Source organism: Lycium barbarum, chromosome 12 (genome assembly GCF_019175385.1).
Source record: "Lycium barbarum isolate Lr01 chromosome 12, ASM1917538v2, whole genome shotgun sequence".
Classification (NCBI taxonomy): Eukaryota; Viridiplantae; Streptophyta; class Magnoliopsida; order Solanales; family Solanaceae; genus Lycium; species Lycium barbarum.
Window position 1 is genome coordinate 18365409 of NC_083348.1, and position 24356 is coordinate 18389764.

Genomic DNA, 24356 nt, shown 5'->3' on the forward strand with positions numbered 1-24356 from the left:
AACGGATTTCCAACTGAAACTGACGCAGAACTCTATCCAACTCAAGTTCCAGAGGTTATTTACCAATGGTTCAACCCGAATATCTGCTTTTCCGTCCTAAAATATAATTTTGCCTGCTCGCTTCAGCTATTGACCTCACAAGGAAAAGCAATCAACATTTTATTAAGGTTCATGAAAGCATCCTAATGAAAATATTTAAGAAAAGGTTTCTTGACAGCAAGAGATTGATACGAACCAGTCAAGCTAAGCACCGGAAGAGGTTATAGCGAATCAAAAAGGGACTATTTGCATTAAAAACGCTAGGAAAAAAAATCATAACCCATCACTAAACAGAGGCACAGCAAAGTACTCCTGGACCACAAAATGTTGAACGAGAAACTAGACCAATCCATATTACCATAATCTATAGCGGCCATCCGAAAGTCACTCGATTTTCCAGCTCACTCAAGTCATATCTAGACCAGAAAAGTTAAAATTCTACCCCGAATGTTCCATACTTCTTAGATTACAAGGGAACAGAAGCTTACTGCCAATACAATGAACTTATGAACTCAAAACCAGATCATATAAAATCCCGCAAGCGGCAATCATCTTCTTACAGGGGGTACAACACCCCGACCAGGTGCTGCTCCACGACCTGCTGCCTGAGCCTGCAAAGGAGACATTTCATTTCTCACTAAGAGTACAACATTGGCTAGCTAAAACACAACAATTTTTTTATGACAACGGAACCCGCAGCCGCTACCCTTCGGATGCGCACAGGGTAAATCCCGCTCCTGTGCAATAGCCCGCAACCAACAAGAGAGATAAACCGCACTAGGCAAGCCCCGTGCGACGAGCTCGACCCAGAAGGTAAATCCCCTTCTGTTGTAGGCAGGGGGTTTCGAACCTGAGACCTCCATTATGGAAGTCCCATGCTCAACCAACTGAGCCACCACAACAAATTCTTCATGACATCCTTCTAAATTTTTTTTAACAGAGCAATTCTACATAACATCCTCTCCACTCCTTCCCTCCAGCAAAAGAAAAGCCGGATAAATCCCACTTAAGTTCTTGGGAGGATAACAATTCCCAACTCATAACCTAGAGCAACCAGCAATTGACATCTAATATAGTTTCGGTGAAATGGCGGGTAGAAGTAAATGTAACAGGAGTTGACAACTTTCTTAAATTGGACAAACTGAGAGATAAATAAGTTCAACTTTCTCTAAGAAGCAAAACTAAGGAACAAACCATAAACCCCCCCCCCCCCCACCCCCACCCCACCCCCCAAAAAAAAAACTCCCTTTTCTTTGAACCAAATATGGAATTGGCCCCACCATTTTGCAAAATCAAGCAAATTAACCGCATATACCTAAATTCTACAAGAGATAATATGTGGTTAAGTTTCAGTAGTTGGCCTCGAACAGAAAAAATAAGTAGAAGGGATGCTTCAACACTCACTTTAGCTCGCATTGCCATAGCACGTCCACGTCCAACACCAAGTGATGAACCTTTTCCCTTCAAAAGTGAAATTAAACATAAGCAAAATACTTAAAGTAAAGAACAAGAACAAACAAAGACGGATGCTATAGTAAAGTACCTTAATTCTTGCTTCTAGGCGCTTGAACATAGGAGCATTCTTAAGCATATCTGGAATTATCATGAACCTGGTAGAAATTAAAGTTCAGCTATGATCTTACCAGGAAACAGACTAAAATCATGCAATAGGAATCTACATTTCTATATACCTGACTTTACTGCCTCTAATAAAAACATGTTCTAGTTGTGACACCCTTCCATCCTGCATTGATTAAAAATTAGAAACTAGGGTCAATATATATAAAAAAAACATAGAAGGAAGGTCCTATACAGAAACCTACATTTCTTTTTTCATAAGTAACTGGAGAAAGAACCAAATACTACAACTTAGAAGGTGAATCATGCACCCAATACCTAGAATACAGTTATGAATGCAAAACACGACTCCGACGTATTGCTAAATCAGCTTTTACTGGTTTCTTATTTTGTTTTACCAAACCTTCTCAAGTAGCCAGGCATATCAACAACTATCCGTTCAGAGTTTCAACTCAAGGATCGCAAAAATCACTCTTTCTCTTTGGCAAAGGTTCAGTAGGATTTGGATGTATCTGATATAGCTTGATGCTTTTCTTCAATGACAAAGTTAAAGAAAATATCAATGGCAGGGACAGCAGTGTAAAACCAATTTGGTTTTGTTTCCCTGTACTACTAATGCACTGGAGAGTAAGTTGCACCCCACAAGAAATTGGAAGTGAAGAACCAAAAAAAGGGGGAACCTGCAAAACACAAATGGAAAGCGCAAAAAAAAACATGACAGCAAAATATCACAAATTCTAAAACCTCTTCTTAGCACCTTTACTACCAGGAACTTTTTTAAAAAAACTGTGGTGTCCATGTCAGCTTGCGCACACCTTACTACCAAAAATACACACTTGATCTTATAGAACATCAGAAAGCCAAATAAATAAGACTAACCTCAGAAGCTAGAAGTTTCATATACGAATTGTTGCTATGTTTGTGGTGTCATTTATGCATTAATTATTTACAGTAGGATCTGGTCATCCATATTTATAATGGATATGGTCATAGGGCTTTGCTCTAGTGGTAAGACCGCAACACGCAATGTGTGGGTTAAGGTGCACATCACGGGTTCAAATCCTATTGCAGACAAAAACCCTAGTATTTAAGTGGATAAGGATAGAGGGATGGGCCAATGATCCACCGAATTTCAAACAGTAAACCAATGACCCTCGGGCATTTCTCGATCATAAAATAAATAAATGGATATGGAAGGAAGACAAACTTCTATCAACCGTAACCTTATTGTTTGGGACTAAGGCGTACTTATATTATTGTCTGTTTACATGAGATTTTTTTTCCATGAAAATCCATGTTTTTATGGTTGGGTTGTGTTGGAAATTGGTATTCAAGTCCTTGAGTGTGATGCGAAATGATTTGTGTAGCACGTACTTTAGCCTTCTGGGGTGCAAGTTTGGATAATGACCTTTTAAGACCCATGAAACTAGAAAAGTTTTGGTCATGCAATTTTAGCCATCATCCAGTCAAAGGGTGACCTAATGATCAATGAAACTGAGATGGATCATGGGTTAACCAAGGTTCAAATCTCAACAAAGGCAAAAACTTAAGTGATCTGTGCAAACGGAGATAGCAGGTACCTAGTGGGGATTAGTTGGGGTGTGTGCAAGCTGACTCGCACACCACTGTATGAAAAAGAAAACAAAAACCTGCTATTCTCTTGTTGCTGGTAACCAATAAATTGCTTTAAACAGTAATAGCATTTATGCATTGAAGATTTCCGCTTCTGTTTAGCTAATGGAAGATAGTTGGACATCAGCGCGAGAGCTGCTTTCGTTTTCTAATACCAAACAACTTTTCCTACAACTCTATGGAGAAAATATAAAAAAACAATAACTTTCTTGAAGAATGGAAACATAAAATGTTTCAATAAACCAAACAGGCACTTAGGCCATGTTTGGCTAAAAAAAAAGTCATTCATTTTCATAAAGTGAAGCTGTTTGTCAGTAAAGACACTTTTGTTTTCAGAAAACACTACATAATCCTTCATTTGAACACAACATAAATTTAGGAGAAAACTAGATATTAACTTGTAACAGAAAACAACAGGACAACAAAGACCAAGAGATTGAAACTAATCCAATTAATGAGAAATATTTCATATAAGTCAATGAGATTCTTTAACTTTGGCCCAGAACCAGAAATCCCAGTGGCCCGTGATTGTCCCAGTAACAATAAGGAAGTTGGTCCAATGCTATAAGCCTATAACTACCTCCCACAAAATACTGAACTCGGATCTATGTTCTCTTACTGATACTCAAGTAGGTATTTTTTATTAACTGCTCCTACTGTCCAAACATACGATGACTAAGACTACCAGACTAAGACTACCAGGGGTTTAAGCATCAAACTTTTTGTGTGAAATCGGATATCCCTCTTTCACTTCCTTAACTAAACATTTACATAGCCAGAGACAAATAATCAGGAATTTGCACGTTAAAAAATCGTACATTAGCAGTGTAAGTGATGTTCTCAAGCTAGTTATTCCATTCGTCCTCGCACTCAACTACTTCACTATCCAAAACAATGATAAAGACATAATTTTCCATCTGAATTTGGAATAGTTCTTCAATTTTTCTAAAACAAACTTACCTAATTCGAAACTACACAGAGAACACTTTGAATCACGTAATATTATAAGAACAAAGGGTTTTATATTTAAGAGCTAGGGTCAGGAAATCAAATGAATTGCGAACATGTATAAAATCCATACTTTAGCATTGTAAGTGATGCTTTCGAGCTGGTTATTCCAGTTGTCCTCGCGCTATACTACTTCACTATCCAAAATAATGATAAGCACCTAAAATAAATTTACCTAATACAAAACTACACAAAGATTACCATAAGAACTAGGGTTTTAGATTTGAGAAACAGGCAAACACGGCATTAACAAGAAAGTTCAACTAAAACAGGAAATCAAACGAAAATATACTAAACCCATACTTTAGCAGTGTAAGTAATGCTTTCAAGCTGGCAATTCCAGTTATCCTCACACTCCACCATACTTCCTCTGTAAACTTCACCGCTCTTCATCTCTACAGTCACTATATGCCCTGTTGCTTCGTGTAGAAGCTTCACCGGTATGCCTAAGCTGCGACTCATTGCGAGGTAATGCTACTCTGGCTAGATTGTAGTTTGCAGCTCGGTGATTTGTGGAGTCTGTAAACGTATTATTGGGAAATCAAACAAGACGAGTGCCGCGAACTTAATACAACTTAGGGCTAATTCTTTCAGTGTCCCTGCCGATGGATCGAGTTTGATCTAACGGTTCGTGTTTGTTGTGTAGGTTTTTTCTTTTCTCTTCTTTATATTTTCTTTTTCTTTTTGGTTATTTTTGTCTTCTATTTGGAGGCTTTTTATTTTCGAGAAAGGGTAAAAAGTGTAAGTCTATAATAATTAGTAAAACGGAAAAGGAAAAAATAGTTCATTCATGCCCTTCGTTATACTTTAGGGCCAATTATACCCTTACCGTTATACTTTGGGCCAAATATACCCTTGAGTATAACGGCGTGCCACGTGTCAAAATCTCAGTGACCAACTTATTTTCCCTCTTTTATTTTTCATCCGGATGCCTACTCCTTCAGATCCGACCCAATTAATTTATTACTCAACCCGTAAAATAACCCAAATAAGCCAAACCTAACCCGTATAACATATCTATAGCCTGCCTCTCTCTCTCTCTCTCTCTCTAAAAAAAAAACGCAGATCATCTTCAACCTCTTCAAATGGAAGCTGCAATTGTGATTTAGTGGGTTTTATTGTTACCTTTTTGCTTGGTGATTTAGTGGTTTTTCTGCATACCCTTTTGCTTATTTTGTGGTTTGGATTTTGAGTTTTCATATTTTTTGTTTTGGGACGCAGATCGTCTTCAGATGGGTGAAGTAGTTTCCACTATTTCAAGTAGGTTCTCTTCTTTATTTCCTTTTTTTTTTTGTTTCAATATTTTAGTGAAGTGAATAATTACTTGTGTGTTGAAAAACAAAATGATTACTTGTGTCACTCTTCCTCTAGATTTATTTGTTCCCTTTGTTAAATCTTACCAAATTTTTAAACTAAACCAAATATACCTATTCTACTTAAAAAGAAATAAGATGTTCAAATTGACATAGAGTTAGTATAACTGACAATTTTTCGTATACCAATGACCATAGATCTGTCTTTAAATCTGTTTTTTAAATCTGTTTTTTTATCTGTTTTTAAATCTGTTTTTTTAATCTGTTTTTTTTATCTGTTTTTAAATCTGTTTTTTTTTTAAATCTGTTTTTTTATCTGTTTTTAAATCTGTTTTTTAAATCTAATTTTTTTTTAAATCTGTTTTTTATCTGTTTTGTAAATCTGTTTTTTTAAAATCTGTTTTTAAATCTGTTTTGTATCTGTTTTTAAATCTGTTTGTTTTTTTAAATCTGTTTTTTTTATCTTTTTTGTAGATCTGTTTTTTTTTTTTTTTTAAATCTGTGTAAATATTGAGCATTATTTTTTTTTAAATCTGATTTTCAGTGAAGTCTTACAATGTCCGAAATTAGTTGTAATTCAACGAAGAAGTGTCACTGTGGTGAAATTGCTCGTTGTTTCAATTCGAAAACACCTTCAAATCCTGGTAGGATATTCTATAAGTCTCCTAAACTTAAGGTAAGTGTTATTATTGAATTATTTGTCCAGAGATTGTTTCATTAAAGTGTTGATCATTTTTTCGTATTTTATTGGTTTGGACAGGCTGAAAATTGTGGTTTTTGGGAGTGGCAAGATAATTTTCTAGACAATGCTTTATTGGAAATAAGTGATTTGAAGGGTAAATTGGAAGTGGCTACGACGAAGATGGACAATTTAAGAGAGTCGTTGAATGCGGTTAAGCTCGAAAGAGACAACTTGAAGAAAAAGGTGCATAACTTGGAGGCTATAAATAACTCTCAAGTGAGCAAATCAAGGGAATTGGAAGAGAAGATGTTGAAGTTGAAGATGTTTATGATTTCATTGTCCGTATTAGTTGAATTTTTTTGTCGCTAATTTGGGATGAATTATGCTTGGTCTAGTAATAGAAGTGAAAGGCTTGTTTTGGTAGATGACGATGTGTAGGAGTAGAAGTGTTTGTTTAGGAGTTGAAGTCTTGCTATGTAAGCTAGTTTGTTGTTGTTATTGTATGTGTAAACTTGCTAATTTAATGTTGCTAATAAGAAATCCATTTTTTCTCTCTGTTGGACTCATGGGGCTATTAATCTTTCTGTGTAACAAAGGTATAGTCTTGATATGTAAGCTAGTTAGTCCATTTTTTCATTTATATTAGATTCTAAAATGTTTGCAGGTACATAGAACATATTTGCTGATTGTTGGACTTGATAAAGAGTGAATGGTATTGGTATAGTAAAGTCCATGCTAAAATAATTGGTTTGAAATTCATCATTTCTACAGCAGTCTCAAAGAGCATTTGATCTTTTCAGAAGTACTGATACTACCATGTTTCCTTGACTCGAATGTCCCAAACTGGAAAAGAAAATCACCTACTTAGAAAATATCAAAGACAATTCAGTTTTTAGTGAACACTAAGTCCTACGCTTCTTGTCAACTATATAGTTTTATGGTGAAATGAAGGTTGTATTTAGCTGCAAACTTATATGATGTACATTTCAACACAGTTTTGCACACTTTCTGCACATCTCAATTCACTACACTTCATACACATTTCAGTCAAACTAAACATAATCCAATTCGACAAAACAACTGGACATTTCAAACACCATAAATATGCTATAGAAACTGTCAACCACAGCACAAAATAAGCCAATAGTTGTATGGATGCCACACTATAACCCCAAAAACTAATACATCCCAAGTCATAATGTGGCATCCATTTAGTTTGACCATTACATAATTAGCAAATTAAGAGTACTGTCATAAGCAGTAAATACATCACCATAATTCACAAAAAACAATAACATTTCATAAAGCTAAATCAATTGTTAGGTCCGCTTCTTGGATTCAACTTCCCAATCCTTTCTTGAGCTGTAGCCTCCAACTGGCTGGTAGTAACTGCATCATTCCCTTGCCAAGTTAAGCTTGTTAATGAGACTGGTAGTAACTGCAATTTCACCACAGTGACACTTCTTCGTTGAATTACAACTAATTTCGGACATTGTAAGACTTCACTGAAAATCAGATTTAAAAAAAAATAATGCTCAATATTTACACAGATTAAAAAAAAACAGATCTACAAAAAAGATAAAAAAAACAGATTTTAAAAACAGATTTAAAAAAACAAACAGATTTACAAAACAGATACAAAACAGATTTAAAAACAGATTTAAAAAAAACAGATTTACAAAAAAGATTTAAAAACAGATTTAAAAAAAAAAACAGATTTAAAAAACAGATAAAAAAACAGATTTAAAAACAGATTTAAAAAACAGATTTAAAAACAGATAAAAAAACAGATTTAAAGACAGATCTATGGTCATTGGTATACGAAAAATTGCCAGTTATACTAACTCTATGTCAATTTGAACATCTTATTTCTTTTTAAGTAGAATAGGTATATTTGGTTTAGTTTGAAAATTTGGTAAGATTTAACAAAGGCAACAAATAAATCTAGAGGAAGAGTGACACAAGTAATCATTTTGTTTTTCAACACACAAGTAATTATTCACTTCACTAAAATATTGAAACAAAAAAAAAGGAAATAAAGAAGAGAACCTACTTGGAATAGTGGAAACTACTTCACCCATCTGAAGACGATCTACATCCCAAAACAAAAAATATGAAAACTCAAAATCCAAACCACAAAATAAGCAAAAGGGTATGCAGAAAAACCACTAAATCACCAAGCAAAAAGGTAACAATAAAACCCACTAAATCATAATTGCAGCTTCCATTTGAAGAGGTTGAAGATGATCTGCGTTTTTTTTAGAGAGAGAGAGAGAGAGAGAGAGAGAGAGAGGCAAGCTATAGATATGTTATACGGGTTAGGTTTGGCTTATTTGGGTTATTTTACGGGTTGGGTAATAAATTAATTGGGTCGGATCTGAAGGAGTAGGCATCCGGATGAAAAATAAAAGAGGGAAAATAAGTTGGTCACTGAGATTTTGACACGTGGCACGCCGTTATACTCAAGGGTATATTTGGCCCAAAGTATAACGGTAAGGGTATAATTGGCCCTAAAGTATAACGAAGGGCATGAATGAACTATTTTTCAAAGTTCAGGGGTAATTTTGGCCCTTTTCCGTTAGTAAAAAGTGCGCCGATGAAGATTAGAAATAATGTTTCCGTGTGCTAAATGGTCTACAAACTAGTAAGCTCTCTGGTTCAAAATTGGGTAAAGTACGTATATATACATATTAAGGAGAGATATTTATGAAACGTGACGATAGTTTTCTATTTACAAAACACAACATTACAAATCATATACAAAACATACTTTTAAAAAAAAAAAATTATTTTACAAAAAAAAAAAAAACTTTTTAAAAAAAATCATTTTTTCGCTCAAAATTTAGGGTGTGAAACGATATGAAATGTGTATATCTTATTCAACGCTCAAAATTTCATATTAGGTTTCTAGAAAATTAATGTACAACTACAACAACATTGTAACAACTTTCATACAATATTCAAGGCTTAAAGCTTTCGCTCACAATTTTGTTATGAAACTATATTTAAAATTTCGCTCACACATACACACTTCATACAAAACAAATTGAGCTAATTTTTTAAGACATTGAGCAAAAACAAAAATTAAATTTAAAAAAAATATATTCTTTGAAAAAAATTATTTTAAAAAAAATATATTTTTCTAAAAAAAATAAAAAAACAAAAAATATATGAAAATCCATCATGTTTCGTAAAATATCATTATGTTTTATAAATACGGAAAACTATCTATATATTTTATAATACAGAGGCTTAAGTAGGTACCCTATGTCATTTTCCCTTCAAAATAAGTGTATACTTAGCCTTTTTCACACCTCTTAAGAAAAACACTAACTTTTTGTAACGACCCTCCTGGTCGTTAAGGAAAATTTAGGATCACCCTACCAAATAGAATCTTTCCAAGGGTAGAACGAGCTAATAGAAACTGAAGTGTAAAAGTCTAAGAATTGGAAAATTGGCTTGTCGTGATTATTGTTTGGTTGTGTTGAGTCTGTTTGGGGCTGACGTAAGAAATTAAACCTCTGTTGGGAATTCCGAGGCCACGAGTGAGTCCGTATGGTGTTTTTACATTAGTGTGCATGTTTTGTTTGTGTTTGTGAGGCCTCGGATGAAGTGTTGGGTGGTAGGGTGAAAAACTATGGAAATTAGCGAGTCTACTGGCTCAGTGGTACCGCTGCAGCGGATAAAGTACCGTTGTGGCGGGACCGCTGTAGCGGCAGACCTCTCGTCGCCGCGGTCAGACAGGAAATTGGGGTGTCCGCTATGGCGGGCACTGGACCGCTGCAGCACTTGTGCTGTAGCGGAACTAGGCTCGCCACAACGGAGGGAAACATTCTATTAGGTCCGCTACAATGGGCACTTGCCCGCTCTAGCGAGACCGCTGCAGCGGCATAATAATTGTCACAGCGGTCGATGGAGACAGAATCTCGGGTTTTAAACACTCAGTTCCGAATTCTTTATTCATAAAACCGAATTCTTTATTCATAAAACTCCAAAACAGTTTCCAAGGAGTACCTAGGGCGAAATTCTAAAGCTAGGGCAAGAATATTCTCAAGAGGTAAGTCTCAATCATTCCTTCCTTCATTGCGCTTTCATCTCTAAGATTGTCATCGTTCTAATGGGTCTACAATGGTGAATTGAGAATAGTAACCCTAGAACTTAATAGGCCTTCAATAGTTGGTGGGTTATGAGTATTATTATGTGATTATCATCTAAAGGTTTGGGTTTATCACTTTCTAATCAAGAATTGAACCATTAGAGGCATGAACTAAGTGATTTGAGACTTAGGGTTTCATAAAAATGGTAGCTTGACCATAGAAACTGCTTGTAAGAGATAACTTGATTGAATAACCTTATGAATCAATAGTTTATGGTTGCTAAGGCCAATGTTAGGATGATTGACACTTAGTAATCATTCACCCATGAAAATGGGGTAAGGTGGAAAGGGTGTTCATTGTATTGATATTGTTGACTAGAGTGTTTGTGACTTATTTAGCATCTTAATTGCTAGACTTTGAGCGTTCCGAGGCATTACGAAAGGGAAAGGCTATAGCGAAGTGATTCGCATTGTTCCAGCTCAACAGTTGAGGTAGGTTACGGTCTACTTGAGGTAGACTTTGATTAGTTGATTGTATATGTTATGAGATTGATAGGAGAAAGCATGTCTATCTTCAGGAAATGTATGGTTGGAATTCCTATATGTTATTTATTGAGTGATGATGTGGGCTTAATGCCATTATTCGATGTGTGTGATGTATCTTTTGATGACAATTGTGGTGAGAAGTTAACATGATCTTCTTGATGAAATTGAGATACTACTTAATAATCGATCATTGAAAGTGATGTGACAATATATATATATATATATATATATATATATATATATATATATATATATATATATATATATATATATATATGAAAAGGCACATTTGATCGGGGGTGAGGATGTGGCCTAGATATGAAAAGGAACATTTGACAGGGGTGAGGATGTAGCCTAGTTGTGAGCTCGTGGTCCAAGATTCGTTCCGTAACGAGTGGTACATAGACACCATGGATCTCCTGCAGGTCATGACTATTGGGTAAAGACACCAATTAGCATGTATGTACATGAGTGATCAGTGGCTGAGTAAGTGAGAATGTTGTTGGGAGGTTTATTTCATTGCTTGTTTCCGTTGACTTAGTTGTTAATATCATTGGTTGGCCTGATTTGTTAATTTCATTGATTTACTTGGTGTTGGCTATTTGATTATGTGTTGTTGACTGGTCTGCCTATTTTATTGATTTTATGATTCATGCATGATACTAATCTTAGTCAGCCTATGATATCTACTAGTACATAGTGTTTGTACTGATACCGCCCTGCTGCATTCTTTTGAGTGCAGATTGTGATCCAGGGACTGCTACCCGACCTCACATCTAGCGTTGAGGCCATTTGCTGACAGATTGAGAGTGTGCTTCTATCCATGTCAGGCCGTTCGAAGATCTTCCTTATCTAATGTCTATTTCCATTTTAGAGATAGATGTTTATTTATTTCTGACAGTATACCTTCCTTAGACATGTTTTGGATTAGAGTCCTTGTACCGTGACTTTCGAATTTTGGGGTTGTAATAGTTAGGACTTCCGCATTTACATTATTGTTTTATTGGCATGACTACTTTTGATTAATCTTGTGTTTAAATTTTTATGAACTGATGGAATTGGTTAAATAAAAATGGACTTTGAAGGAGTAGATGGTTAGGTGTATTGGTTCGCCCACTAGGAATTAGTGTGGGTGCCAGTCATGGCGGATTGCGTCGTGACAAAGTTGGTATCAGAGCCTTAGATTCATCGATTTCGTCGTACAAGGACAAGACTAGTAGAGTCTTGCGGATCAGTATGGAGACGTCTGTACTTATCTTCGGGAGGCTACCAGACACTAGGAAAATTCCCTTTTTTTTTCTTTCTTTCCTTCGTGCTACTTGATTCCAATTGGTATCTGGGTGATTCAAATTGGTAGCTGACTATCCTTCATTCTCTCGCAGATGGCGAGAACATGCGCGGCAGGAGGTGGAGGTAGAGGAGCAGGTAGAGAGGCAGCACCGGTTGGGGGCGGAGTCCCAGCAGTTGACCTTGTGCCTCCAGTGGCTCCTAATGAGGTCGCGGGAGATGCAGCCACGCCAGCTCAGCCAGAGGCAGTGCCAGCTCCGCCAAGGGCTGCAGCTGCTCCAGGTTACCGAATGCGATGGCTCAGGTGCTGAACTAGTTACATGGGTTGGCCCAGACCGGAGCGATACCGGGAGTTCTTACAGGTAGAAGTGTAGGGATAGCAGCCCCAGGTCCGGATAGAGTTCAGGCTCCGGGAGTTCAGCATGCCGCAGCAGTGGCTCTTCGCTTGGATGAAGTTCCGGGTTTTGAGGCATTTCCGAGGCCAGTTACAGGGCCGGTGATGACCGGAGAGGAGCATGATTTATTTTGGAGGTTCACTAAGATGAAGCCTCTGATTTTCTATGGCACAAAGTTGGAGGATGCGTACGAGTTCATCATAGATTGTCATGAGAGGCTCTATGAGATGGGGTCAGTGGACAAGTATCGTGTTGAATTTGTGACTTTTCTATTCTTGGGTGATGCCAAGTTGTGGTGGAGGGCATATGTGGAGTGCAGGCCAGCTGGGTCACCTCCGTTAACTTAGGTTCAATTCTATTCAGTGTTTCTAGAGAAGTATGTCTCGCGTACTCTGAGGGACATGAAGAAGGATGAGTTTGCTAATATTGATCAAAGAAACTCGTCTGTTGCTGTTTATGGGTCCCATTTTCACTCTTTGTCCCGATATGCTCTTCAGTTGCTGCCCACTAAGGAGGAAAGGATCCGACGTTTTGTGAAAGGATTGAACACTGGACTTCAACTATCAGCTCTTCAGCTTGTAGCCACAGGGGCTTCATTTCAGGAGGTAGTGAAGCATGTCCGTGTTGTTGAGGGGATTAGACAGGAGGGTTACGCAAAGCAGGCAGAGAAGAAGGCCCAAAAGGGGTGGAAGTTTCAGCAACTATATCTTTCTCTAGGGGTCAGAGTTCTCAGGTGTATTCAGGGCGTTCGGTTCAGTCCGCTATGCAGGTGTCTGCTAGGGGCCCATCAGGGGCCAATTATCATTCTTCGAGTCAGCATGGGGGCTACACCGCTTCATCAAATTTGGTTTAGCGACCTACGTTGGACCGTTCATGCTTAGAGTGTGGTGAACTAGGGCATATTAAGAGGTTTTTCCCCAGACTCAAACAAGGGTGGTCAGGGGAATTGGAGTAAAAAACCAGAAAATTTGGTTTCAGCTATTGCTGGTGTCCTTCTTTGCTATCACGAAGAAGGCGTCGCGGCCGTGAGCCTGATGGAAACAACACCCCTCACAATCACGTGGTGAGGTCCCGCGATCACATGGATGCATGTGTGAAAGTGGGTCAGTCGCGGTGCTTAGCGATCGCAAAGGTGTTAACCCGATCGGGTAGCTTTCACTCTTTGCAATCGCGTGGTGATCGACGAAAATAAGACCATCGAAGGATAGATACCGACCCTATGCTCAATCGGAGAAGTCCAGCTTTAGATCGGATAGGGGAAGAAACGACCCTAGTCATCATTCGAGTAGGAGTGATCGACGAGTTGAACGCGGATCAAGCAGTCAAGGTTTTCTGTTTAGAAGTGATACCATCGGTGGGTCAGCCAACAATGGGGACAGCCCGAGGTTATCAGAGTACAATTTCAATATTAATACCATAGATCTTGTCTCGGCCATTGGCCATATCAAGGATGCCAGGTGGCTGAGACCATTAAGATCTGATCCAGCTCAAAGAGATCCAAGCGTAATGTGTGAGTATTGGAACTCATGGTCATAGGACCGAGGACTGTCGCTAATTGAGAGAAGAGGTGGCTCGGTTGTTGAAAAACGGCCACCTTTGCAAATTCATAAGTGATCGAGCCAAAGGACACTACAAAGGCAGGGAAAATCACAAACAGGCCGATCCCATGGAGCCACAACACGTGATCAATATGATAATCGGAGGAACGAAAGCACCACGAGGTCCGATGATGAAAAGGACAAAGGTTTCAGTTGTTTGAGAGAAGCGGACCAGGGATTATGTACGCGAAGGATCTATTTTCTTCAACGATGAGGATGCAGAAGGAATTATTCAACCACACAATGATATGTTGGTAATTTCTATCCATTTTTTAAATCTTAAGTTAAACGTGGTTCGGCCAATATTATCTGATAGAGAGTGGTAGAACAACTGGGGCTGTTGGACCAAATTGTGTTGGTAGCTCGGGTTCTCAGCGATTCAAATGGCAAGCGAAAATACTAAGGGAGAAATCTCTTTACCGGTCAACATCGCCGGGTCTATTCAGAAAACGGTGTTCTATGTCATCGAGAGTGAGATGAAGTATAATGCATTGCTCGGCAGACCATGGATTCATAGCATGAGAGCAGTATCCTCGACATTGCATCAAATGTTAAAATTTTTGACATCGGAAGGGATAAAAACGGTATGTGGTGAACAACCCGCAGTGAGGGAGATGTTCGCGGTCGAAGAAGCACCCCTCACTCAGAATGAACCGGTTTAAAAAGATGTTGAATCAACCAAGGCAAAGATACTAAATTGCAATTAAAGAATAGGGGCGCGGTCTCCTCGGGGTGAAGAAAAGGAAGAGATGAGCCCAAACTTCGAAGAAGATGATTTCGGTGTGCCCAGATCATTCGTGTTACCAGATGATTCGAACGCAACCACGTCTACCATAGAGGAGCTGGAGCAGATGATCTTATTTGTGCACTTGCCTGACAGAAAGGTATAACTGGGCACGGGGTTAACCTCGGAACTCAGTCGTAAATTAATTAAATTTCTTCAAGCTAACGCCGGTTGTTTTGCATGGTCCCATTTAGACATGACAGGTATGCCACCGGAAGTAATGGCGCATAAGTTAAGCCTCGATAAAAAATTTCCCCAGTGAAGCAGAAAAGGAGGCCGATGGCCGAAGTAAAGCATGCCTTCGTCAAAGAAGACGTAACAAAGCTTTTGAAAATAAGTTCTATCCGGGAGGTTAAATACCTGAACTGGTTAGCGAATGTCGTTGTCGTGCCGAAGAAAGGTAATAAATTTAGAATGTGTATTGATTATAAGGACTTGAACAAAGCGTGCCTGAAGGATTCATTTACTATGCCTCACATTGATCGAATGATCGATGCGACGGCCGGGCATGAGATGTTAAGTTTTCTTGATGCCTACTTCGGGTACAATCAGATTCGGATAGACCCGGAGGATCAAGAGAAAACTTCTTATATAACCCGATACGGGACTTATTACTAGAATGTAATGCCATTCAGATTAAAAAACGCCGTTGCAACTTACCAACGCCTAGTTAACCGAATGTTCGAAGAACAAATAGGTAAAACAATGGAGGTTTATATTGATGACATGCTAGTTAAGTCCCTAGAAATAGAGGACCATTTAAAGCATTTGCAGGAAACCTTCAACGTACTTCGCAAATACAACATGAAGCTGAACCCGAAAAAGTGTGCCTTCAGGGTTAGATCGGGTAAGTTCTTGGGTTTTATGGTGTCGAATCGAGGAATAGAAATCAACCTAGACAAAATTAAGGCCATTGAAGACATCGAAGTGGTTAACAACGTAAAAGCAGTACAAAGGTTGACCGGAAGAATAACGGCTCTGAGCCGGTTCATTTCAAGGTCCTTGGATAAAAATCACTGTTTCTTTTCATTGCTACGGAAGAAGAATGACTTCGTGTGGACACCGAAATGTTAAAGAGCTTTGGAAGATTTGAAACAGTACCTGTCGAGCCCACCTTTGCTGCACACACCGAAGGTAGATGAACAACTTTTCTTATATCTAGCAGTATCCGAGGTTGCGGTAAGTGGCGTTTTGGTCCGAGAAGAAGAAGGTACGTAATTCCCTATCTATTATGTGAGTAGAACATTAGGGGATATAGAGACTCGTTATCCTCACCTTGAAAAATTAGCATTAGCCTTGATAAGTGCTTCTAGGAAACTGAAACTTTATTTCCAATGCCACCCCATATGTGTAGTGACCACTTACCCGTTAAAAAGGATTATGCATAAACCAGAGTTGTCGAGTAGATTGATGAAGTGGGCCGTAGAAATAAGCGGTTATGACTTTGAGTACAAACCTAGAAGTGCTATAAAATCTCAAATTCTAGCCGACTTTGTGGCGGACTTTACACTTGCAATAGTTCCCGAGGTAGAAAAAGAGCTTTTGCTAACCTTGGGAAAAACCGCAGGGATCTGGACCTTGTACACGGATGGAGCATCGAATGTGAAAGGGTCCGGTTTGGGAATTGTTCTTAAGGCCCCCGCAGGTGATTGTATTCGACAATTTATCAGGACTTTAAAATTGACTAACAATGAAGCCGAGTATAAGGCTATGATTGCAGGTTTGGAATTAGCTCGAAGCTTAGGGGCTGAAGTCATCAAAGCAAAGTGCGAGTCCCTTCTGGACCTGAATCAAGTCAATGGTGCTTTCGAGGTCAAAGACGAGCGAATGCGGAAATGCTTGAAAAAAATTCAAGTAATCTTACACCGGTTCAAAGAATGGACTATGCAACATGTTGTCACACCCTAATCTTGATAGGGCATGATGGGCACCCGACGCTCATCAGAGTCGAGCGAACCCTTAAACGTTCACTTTACCAAAATCTGTCATTTCAAAAAAAACTTTTAAAACGTGAAACTATTCCAAATAGAGGTCATTATCTTTATACAGATTATGAAAAACTTTCAATCAATTTCGTACTTTTTACCAACTAAAATCATCCGAAAATACATACTCTTATAACATCTACAAATGATTCGTACTTCTCGACGCCCTATCCACAGGACACTGTCTGCAAAGTCTCTAACATATACAAAATACCATGACATAAGTACTTTGACCCGGCAACACTCCGAACTGAGATGGAGCTCGCCAATCCCGCTGGAACACCTTTAGCAAAGCCTTCTACTCATCTGGGTGTACCTGCGTGGCATGAAACGCAGCCCCCGAAGAAAGGGGGTCAGTACGGAATATGTACTGAATATGTAAAGCATCACTGAATCATAAACAAGGAAAGGCGTAACAGTAAACCAGTTTAGAGGCAACCCGGAGTAACCTGGAACAACATTTTGAACCGTGCCATGTAGTGCCTTACACAAATTCTAGCACACAATATAAGTACAACATACCCAAATTCTAGAATACACAATGTGAATATAGTATCATAATAGTCCCTTCAGACGGCCGCTTCCGGCAGAGTAACAATGATGGCCCCTTCGGGCATGCCGCCGGCATAATAATGCTAGTCCTGGCCCCTTCGGGCATGCCGGTTCCGACATAATAATAATGATGATGGCCCCTTCGGGCAGGCCGGTTCCGACATAATACTACCCTGGCCCCTTCGGGCATGCCAGTCCCGACATAATAATAATGATGGCCCCTTCGGGCATGCCGGTTCCGACATAATACTACCCTGGCCCCTTCGGGCATGCCGGTCCCGACATAATAATAATGATGATGGCCCCTTCGGGAATGCCGCGTCCGGCATTATGATAATGATGGCCCCTTCGGGCATGCCGCTTGCAACATAATAATACTAGTCCTGGCCCCTTCGGGCATGCTGCTTGCGACATAATAATAGTCCTAGCCCCTTTGGGCATGCCATTCGTGACATAATAATACTGGTCCTGGCCCCTTCGGGCATGCCACTTGCGACATAATACTAATGATGGTGTCTACACTACACAATCCACAAATATCAATACAAAGAGATACCGTTATGGAGTGTAAACATAAAATCGTAAATGAAACAAATAGTAAGATCTCGCACCCCCTTCGGAGTGGTTTTGAAAATCTAAATAATAAAATCTCGCACCCCCTTCGGAGTGGTTTTGAAAATCGACTTTATGTTTCCTTTAGTACAAAACTAATTTTCTTGAAATCATTAATAAACCACAAACACGTCTCAAGTAAATCCGGGTTAGTATAAGAAAGTTAACAACCCTATGCCCGAACAGAGTAATGGGAAACTAAGTGTGCATAAATCAACTTTTAAGACTCGATGTATACGTATACTTACCGACGCCTGAAGGCTCAGAAACAAGTTTCGGGTCAATCCGACTTAGTATGAAAAAGTTATGAGCGTTTCAGAAGCTATTTTTGAAAAATTAAAGCAACAATCATACCAAGTAGCTTTCATATATCGTTATGGACATCATTCATTATAAAACCCCCCATGAACGTTTCTAAAACAATCCGAGTTTATTATGAGATTTATGAACGTTATTCATTATAGAAACCTCTACGAGCATTTCCCAAACAATCCGAATTAGCACATGAAGGTTATGAACGTTATTCATTTTAGGAACCTCTACAACCATCTTCAAGCAATCCGAGACCGTCTACGAAAGTTAGGGACATTACTACTTACAGAATTCTTTAGACTTTTCTTGTTATTCAATCAAACAATAAGCTCGGCTATACTAAGTATACTCACGTCAAGAAGTGAATAATAATCATTAACAAGCTCGGAATCGAGAATAGAGTTACCCCAAGATAAGTATCATAGCTTACTTAGCTCTACGACATGCCAAAGAAAGAAAAGGTAAGCTTTACATACCTGTTCCACGTCCTATTAGCTACGCTTTTTGTCCAAGCTCGCTATCGCTAGTCTACATTCAAGAAGATTACACAATCATTAAACACACCATCACACACTTACCTTAGTCTTCCAAATACATTCATTTATAATCTGCCGAAATTTCGGCAGCATTTCCCCTGTAAATATACCATCCCCGAGAATCTAACTCGGCCAATTTATCAACAACAAATTCGAGAATTCAACTCGGCCAAATTATCAACAACAATACCAACAATCATGTCTTCAACTTCAACAATTATTTCAAACGCATTCTAACACTAGCAATCCCTTCTTCACAATTCGATGGCATTTCATTTATATTCAATTCAACCATACGATCAAGCCAACATAAATGCTCACACGTTCAAATACTTGCCCAAGACCTTACAAACAAGACTCAAGAACACTTCAAACAATCCGCGAAATGACCAAAACAACCCAACCAATGCACAATACCACCCGAAACCTCCCAAATGCAACAAGAACAATAACGACACATTTTCTTCCTTCAAATTCATGAATTATACCAACAATCCACATACTAACAACATTGTTTTCCATAATTACAAGAAAACTATATTCAAATCACATTAACTTCTAAAGCAACTCTCCAACCAATACAACTTTACTAGAATCATTAAACTTTCTTTCTCAACATAGAATCCACAACAACAATCAAAACACTAGATAAAATAATTGACTCACCTTCCTACACAACACACATATACACGGCCACAACCAACATCCATATTTTCATGAATTTCACCCATTTTCTACATACTACAACATACACAACCATCCATACTATATAAAAGAAGATTAAATCTTACCTTTTTCCCTTAACTTCTCACTTGGCTTTGGTTGTGAACTTGCAACAAAGAGGGATCTACTTGCTCCAACAATTATACCACGTTAAAGAGGACCTTCAAATTAGTAGGAATGCTAGGAGAAAATAATTTTTGATCAAGATTTTCAAGGGGTCAATTTTTGCATAGCTTGGCCGAATATGGCCTTCTTGTTTTGTCTTCTCCAAGCTTCTTGAATTCTCTCTAAGGATGAAGATGAAAAATGAGCAAATGAGTCATCTTTATTCACTTTTATTTAATTCCCATGTGGGCTTTAGCCCACCCAACTTGGACGGCCCACTTGGCCTTTTCAAGACCATTATATTTTTTTTTTGTTTTGGAATGCATGAAAAATTATTTTTCAAATTCCAAATTTGCCCTTAGCCTTCCTCCATATTTTTTATGAGCCATCTTGTGAATTTCCCTTTTTGCCCCTAGCCTTTCTTAATATTTCCACATCAATAATTTTCACAACCAACTTGTGTGTTAAACAAGATAAAAAATATGGCCTTGCCCTTAACTTCTCGCAATTATCTTGAATTATCCGAATACGCAAAATACGGGAGAGGGAACAGAACAATGAAGCAGATGCATTGGCCAACTTAGGTTCGTCAGTTGGAGTGGAGGAATTCAATTCTGGCACAGTCATTCAGTTGATGAATTCGACAGTGGAAAAAGGCCACACCGTCATAAATACAATGAGCCTGACATGGGATTGGCGCAATAAATACATAGACTACCTATGAGAAGGAAAGCTCCCAACAGACCCTAAGGAATCGAGGTCCCTTCGAACCAAAGCTGCAAGATTCTGCTTGGTCAATGACCAGTTGTATTGCCGATCTTTCTACAGACCTTTGGCTAAATATTTGGGGCCCGGAGAAACGGATTATATGATGCGGGAAGTCCACGAAGGGACCTGTGGTAATCATTAGGAAGCCAAAGATTTAATCCGAAAGATAATTAGTGCAGGGTATTACTGGAATTAGACAGAGGAAGACGCAAAACATTTTGTCCGAAATGTGATGGATGCCAAAGGCACGCACCGATAATACACCAGTCGGGGGAGTTGCTTCATCCGGTTCTATCCCCTTGGCCATTCATGAAATTGGGGATGGACATTTTCAGTCCTTTTCCATGGGCTCCAGGTAAGGCTCGGTTCATTTTGTTTATGACTAACTATTTTTCCAAATGGGTTGAAGCGCAGGATTTTGAGAAAGTCAAAGAGAAGGAGTGTAGCGGGTCATATTTTTTTAAATTCGTATTTGCACTTGCCTCATTTAAAAAGGAAAGTGTCCCGGGAAAGTACGGTTGTCAATCGTACCGAGAAAAAGAAAAAAAATATACTTCTACATGGATAGTGCTCTATGGACATTGTTTAGAGTCTCCACCTAACTTATAGGTAAGTTTGGAAAATCAGTTCGAAAGGGTTCATTTAAAACGGCTAAGTTTTTAAAAGAAACCAATCTATACCAAAGTTTGGGTAAGGGTTCTGGTGATCCCCCGGGCAAGGTGTTAGGCACCCCGGCATTAAGGATCCGTAAAACACGGTTGATTTACGGGTTCTAATAGTATGCCTTGTAGATATAAGTTATTTTTGATAAATTATTTATATTTGTGCAAATCAAGGTTGGTCATTTATCCAAGAAATACTCATTTTTCAAGAAATAAAAATGATAAAGTTTTGCCCAAAATTGGGCGTTTTTTGGGTTTCGAACTGGAACACCTAGGTTAAAACCCAAAGGCATTAACCTAAATAGAACACTACGTAAGCCCACCTGAGTTTAGAAAAAGGTTTTTAGTTTCACGTTTTATAAAATTATTTTTGGCATACTATTATTATCCATATTTTATATTTTTAGATTTTTAGCCAATTTTAGTCCAAAATAGTCCAAGTTATTAAGATGGTCAAAACAGTCCATAAAGTCTTTAAATCAGTCCATATAGTTCATAAGTTCATATCAGTCCACAAGTTTCAAAAATGTTCAAATTAGTCCCATAATTTATGAAATTGATCATTTTTAGTCCAAATTATATTAAATCAGTCCGTTTAAAATCACAACTTATATTAAAGTTTCCAAAACTGGTTTTGTAGAGTTTTAAAATCTAATTTAGGCAACTTTAAATGTGGGATAATCTTTAAGGGTTCCAATTTATAAATAAATACGCAAATAAGAATTTAAAGGCATAAGTAATAAAGAGATGGGAAATTGGGCTGACCAAGCCCAAATAGAGATGTTATGCAATGGGGTAACTTCGGGTCCAAAATTGCGTATGCTCCACGTATGCTCCAAGAGAAAGGCTGACTTGATGTAGATACGTTAGTGGGCCCCGTTGGGGACCACCAACGGGTTTGGGTGGACAAAAATGCAAACGAGTAAACATGACATTAGAACACATTCATAATTTAAGCTAAGTGCAAAATTAAAAGCCTACATAAGTATTACGTAGCTAAAAAATGAATTACAACATTTTTATTGGGCCAAGCCCATATGCAATGAACCGTAACAGCGGCTATCTCCAATAAGAAGGGCCTAAAAACAATAGGCCCAGAACACAAGTAAGTCATTTTTCTAAGTGTCAGGCCATGGTATACATGATATACTGCTGATATACTAAGAAAAATAGAGAGCAAAACCTATATGAAGGCATACCCTCTATACACCTTAATATACCATATATACTCAACTGATATTAACCCTTAAACAGCTCACAGAAAACCCTTCAAATATTCCCAGTAGTCCCTCAGTTTCAACTCATGTTTTAACTATTAAGTAAGGCCATGCAAGCAAGCATAGTTTCAGGACTAGTAAAGAACACAGAAAAAGGGTATCACAGAGTCACTTAGCAAGCAACAAAAAGAAAAAAACCAAGCAGTTTCAAGTAATGCTAGGGCAAGTAATGCGAAAGCACAACAAGTGTCATAACTCTGGCAAAACAGTAATGGCATACCCAAGAGGGTGTGACAAGTTTCACAATGGTTAAACAAGAAACAACAGCAAATGGGAGTAAGGAAAACCAAAGCAGTACAAAATTAAAAGTGAAGCAAAAAAACCAAGGCAAAGTCATAGTCACCCTACTTAAAATCTTAGTTGTTTTTAGGAAAATCAGTGGTTAATAAGGCAGGGTGATACATTATCTAGTGAAGATTTCATTTTTTAGGCCGAAGAACAAATCAAGGCACAAATCCAAGTTGCAATAGATGTCACAAGTTCTATCAATCCTAAAAGGGGCAGTTCAATCATAACCAAATCTCAGGAACGTAGCATGATCCAACAATACAGGCAGAAACAATATGCACTGCTTATAGTAGGCAAATAAATAAAGACAATGCGCAAAAAATGGCCAAATGCCCAAGTGGTAATCAAAGAAGGTGCAGGCTAATCTTTTAGGTTATGTTTTTGGCCTATCAAGACATAGTATGGTTCAAACAATGCAATGAATAGAGCATGCAAGCTCCAATGTCAATCATACAAAAAAAAAATCAGGGCTTAAAAAGAAGGCAGGTTGCAGCAAGATCACAAACAATCACCATAGCCCCAAAGACACTAGCCTAGTTTTCTATTTTTTTAGTTTTTTAAACAAGAAAACAGGTTCTCTCCTTTCCCATTACTTCTTTCCTATCACAGTTCCCAAAACAAGTGGTTAACACAATTGCAATACTAGATATAACTCAAATTATTCCCTAAAATAGCAAGACAAGTTATCAACCCATCAAGTTCTAATTTTTAGATAGATTTTCAGTTTTAGAGGCTTCAAGTCATACTTAGCAATCTCAGAGTACACCAAGCAAACTAAGAGGTTCGTTTTTTGCTTCTTCTAGAGCTTTAGCAAGATTCAGAGGTTATAAATGTATATAAGTGGGACAAGGCAATCATAAGAACATACAGGTCCCTTTTATAGCCTTTAATAATCATTTAGTCAAAATGTAGGAAGTACAGATGTTCAAGTTTAGAAAATTTATCGATTTGCAGATATTTGAGAACCATTTCTTGCAAATTTTGAAAAGAATCAAGTCTTTAAAGGATAAAAACAAGCCTAGACACAGATAACACAAGAATACAGAGATTCAAATACTCTTTAATCCAACTCCATATGAAAAATATATAGAAACAAACAACACATTCCAGTTTTGCAGTTATTTTTTAGCTCAAAATTTATTCAAGAGGACCATATAAGGTCAAGACATGTAGCATCCCTTGAAGACTCTAAAAATATGCACAAACAAGCTAACCAAAAGAAAAAATATAGACTCAGGCTCCATACTTAAACCAGTTTTGATTTGAAGGTTATTTAATCATTTCAAAAGATGTTGACATCATTTAACACATCATTTGGATTCGATTTCAACTATTAACCATAAGCACAAGAACACAGTCTCATTTTAAGTTTTCAACACAGTTTTGGACAAAGAACATATGACAACCATCCATAAACCAAACATAATGCCTATACTTTGTTTAAAGATCATTATGCCTTAGATTAATGACCTAATTTGAACTTAAAACAACTCAACACAGGATCAAAAGAACGCATGATCCTTAGACAGTAGCGAAACAACAAAAAAAATGGGAAAAGTGCCTCCGAACCCTCAACCA

The 24356-nt window shown here is 38.0% G+C and overlaps 1 protein-coding gene and 2 long non-coding RNA genes across 5 annotated transcripts; 1 reads left to right on the plus strand and 2 right to left on the minus strand.

Annotated features, from left to right (window-relative positions):
• Positions 1 to 290: 290 nt before the first annotated feature.
• On the minus strand, positions 291 to 4836 carry LOC132622168 (small nuclear ribonucleoprotein SmD3b-like). Its single transcript, XM_060336713.1, has 5 exons — positions 4561 to 4836; positions 1731 to 1783; positions 1583 to 1649; positions 1444 to 1500; positions 291 to 650 (listed from the first exon to the last, which is right to left on the minus strand). The coding sequence occupies exons 1-5, from the start codon at positions 4717 to 4719 to the stop codon at positions 588 to 590; spliced, it is 399 nt and encodes a 132-aa protein (XP_060192696.1). The 5' UTR covers positions 4720 to 4836; the 3' UTR covers positions 291 to 587.
• A 154-nt stretch (positions 4837 to 4990) lies between these two features.
• On the plus strand, positions 4991 to 6807 carry LOC132622170 (uncharacterized). 2 transcript variants are annotated; one of them, XR_009575834.1, is made up of 4 exons: positions 4991 to 5365; positions 5479 to 5517; positions 6115 to 6246; positions 6331 to 6807. It is a non-coding gene; the product is annotated as an uncharacterized LOC132622170 (long non-coding RNA). The 2 variants fall into 2 exon arrangements; XR_009575833.1 differs by having other exon boundaries at positions 4991 to 5517.
• A 532-nt stretch (positions 6808 to 7339) lies between these two features.
• Positions 7340 to 8811, minus strand: LOC132623027 (uncharacterized). 2 transcript variants are annotated; one of them, XR_009576079.1, is made up of 3 exons: positions 8458 to 8804; positions 8306 to 8344; positions 7340 to 7757 (listed from the first exon to the last, which is right to left on the minus strand). It is a non-coding gene; the product is annotated as an uncharacterized LOC132623027 (long non-coding RNA). The 2 variants fall into 2 exon arrangements; XR_009576080.1 differs by having other exon boundaries at positions 8306 to 8811.
• Positions 8812 to 24356: the final 15545 nt, after the last annotated feature.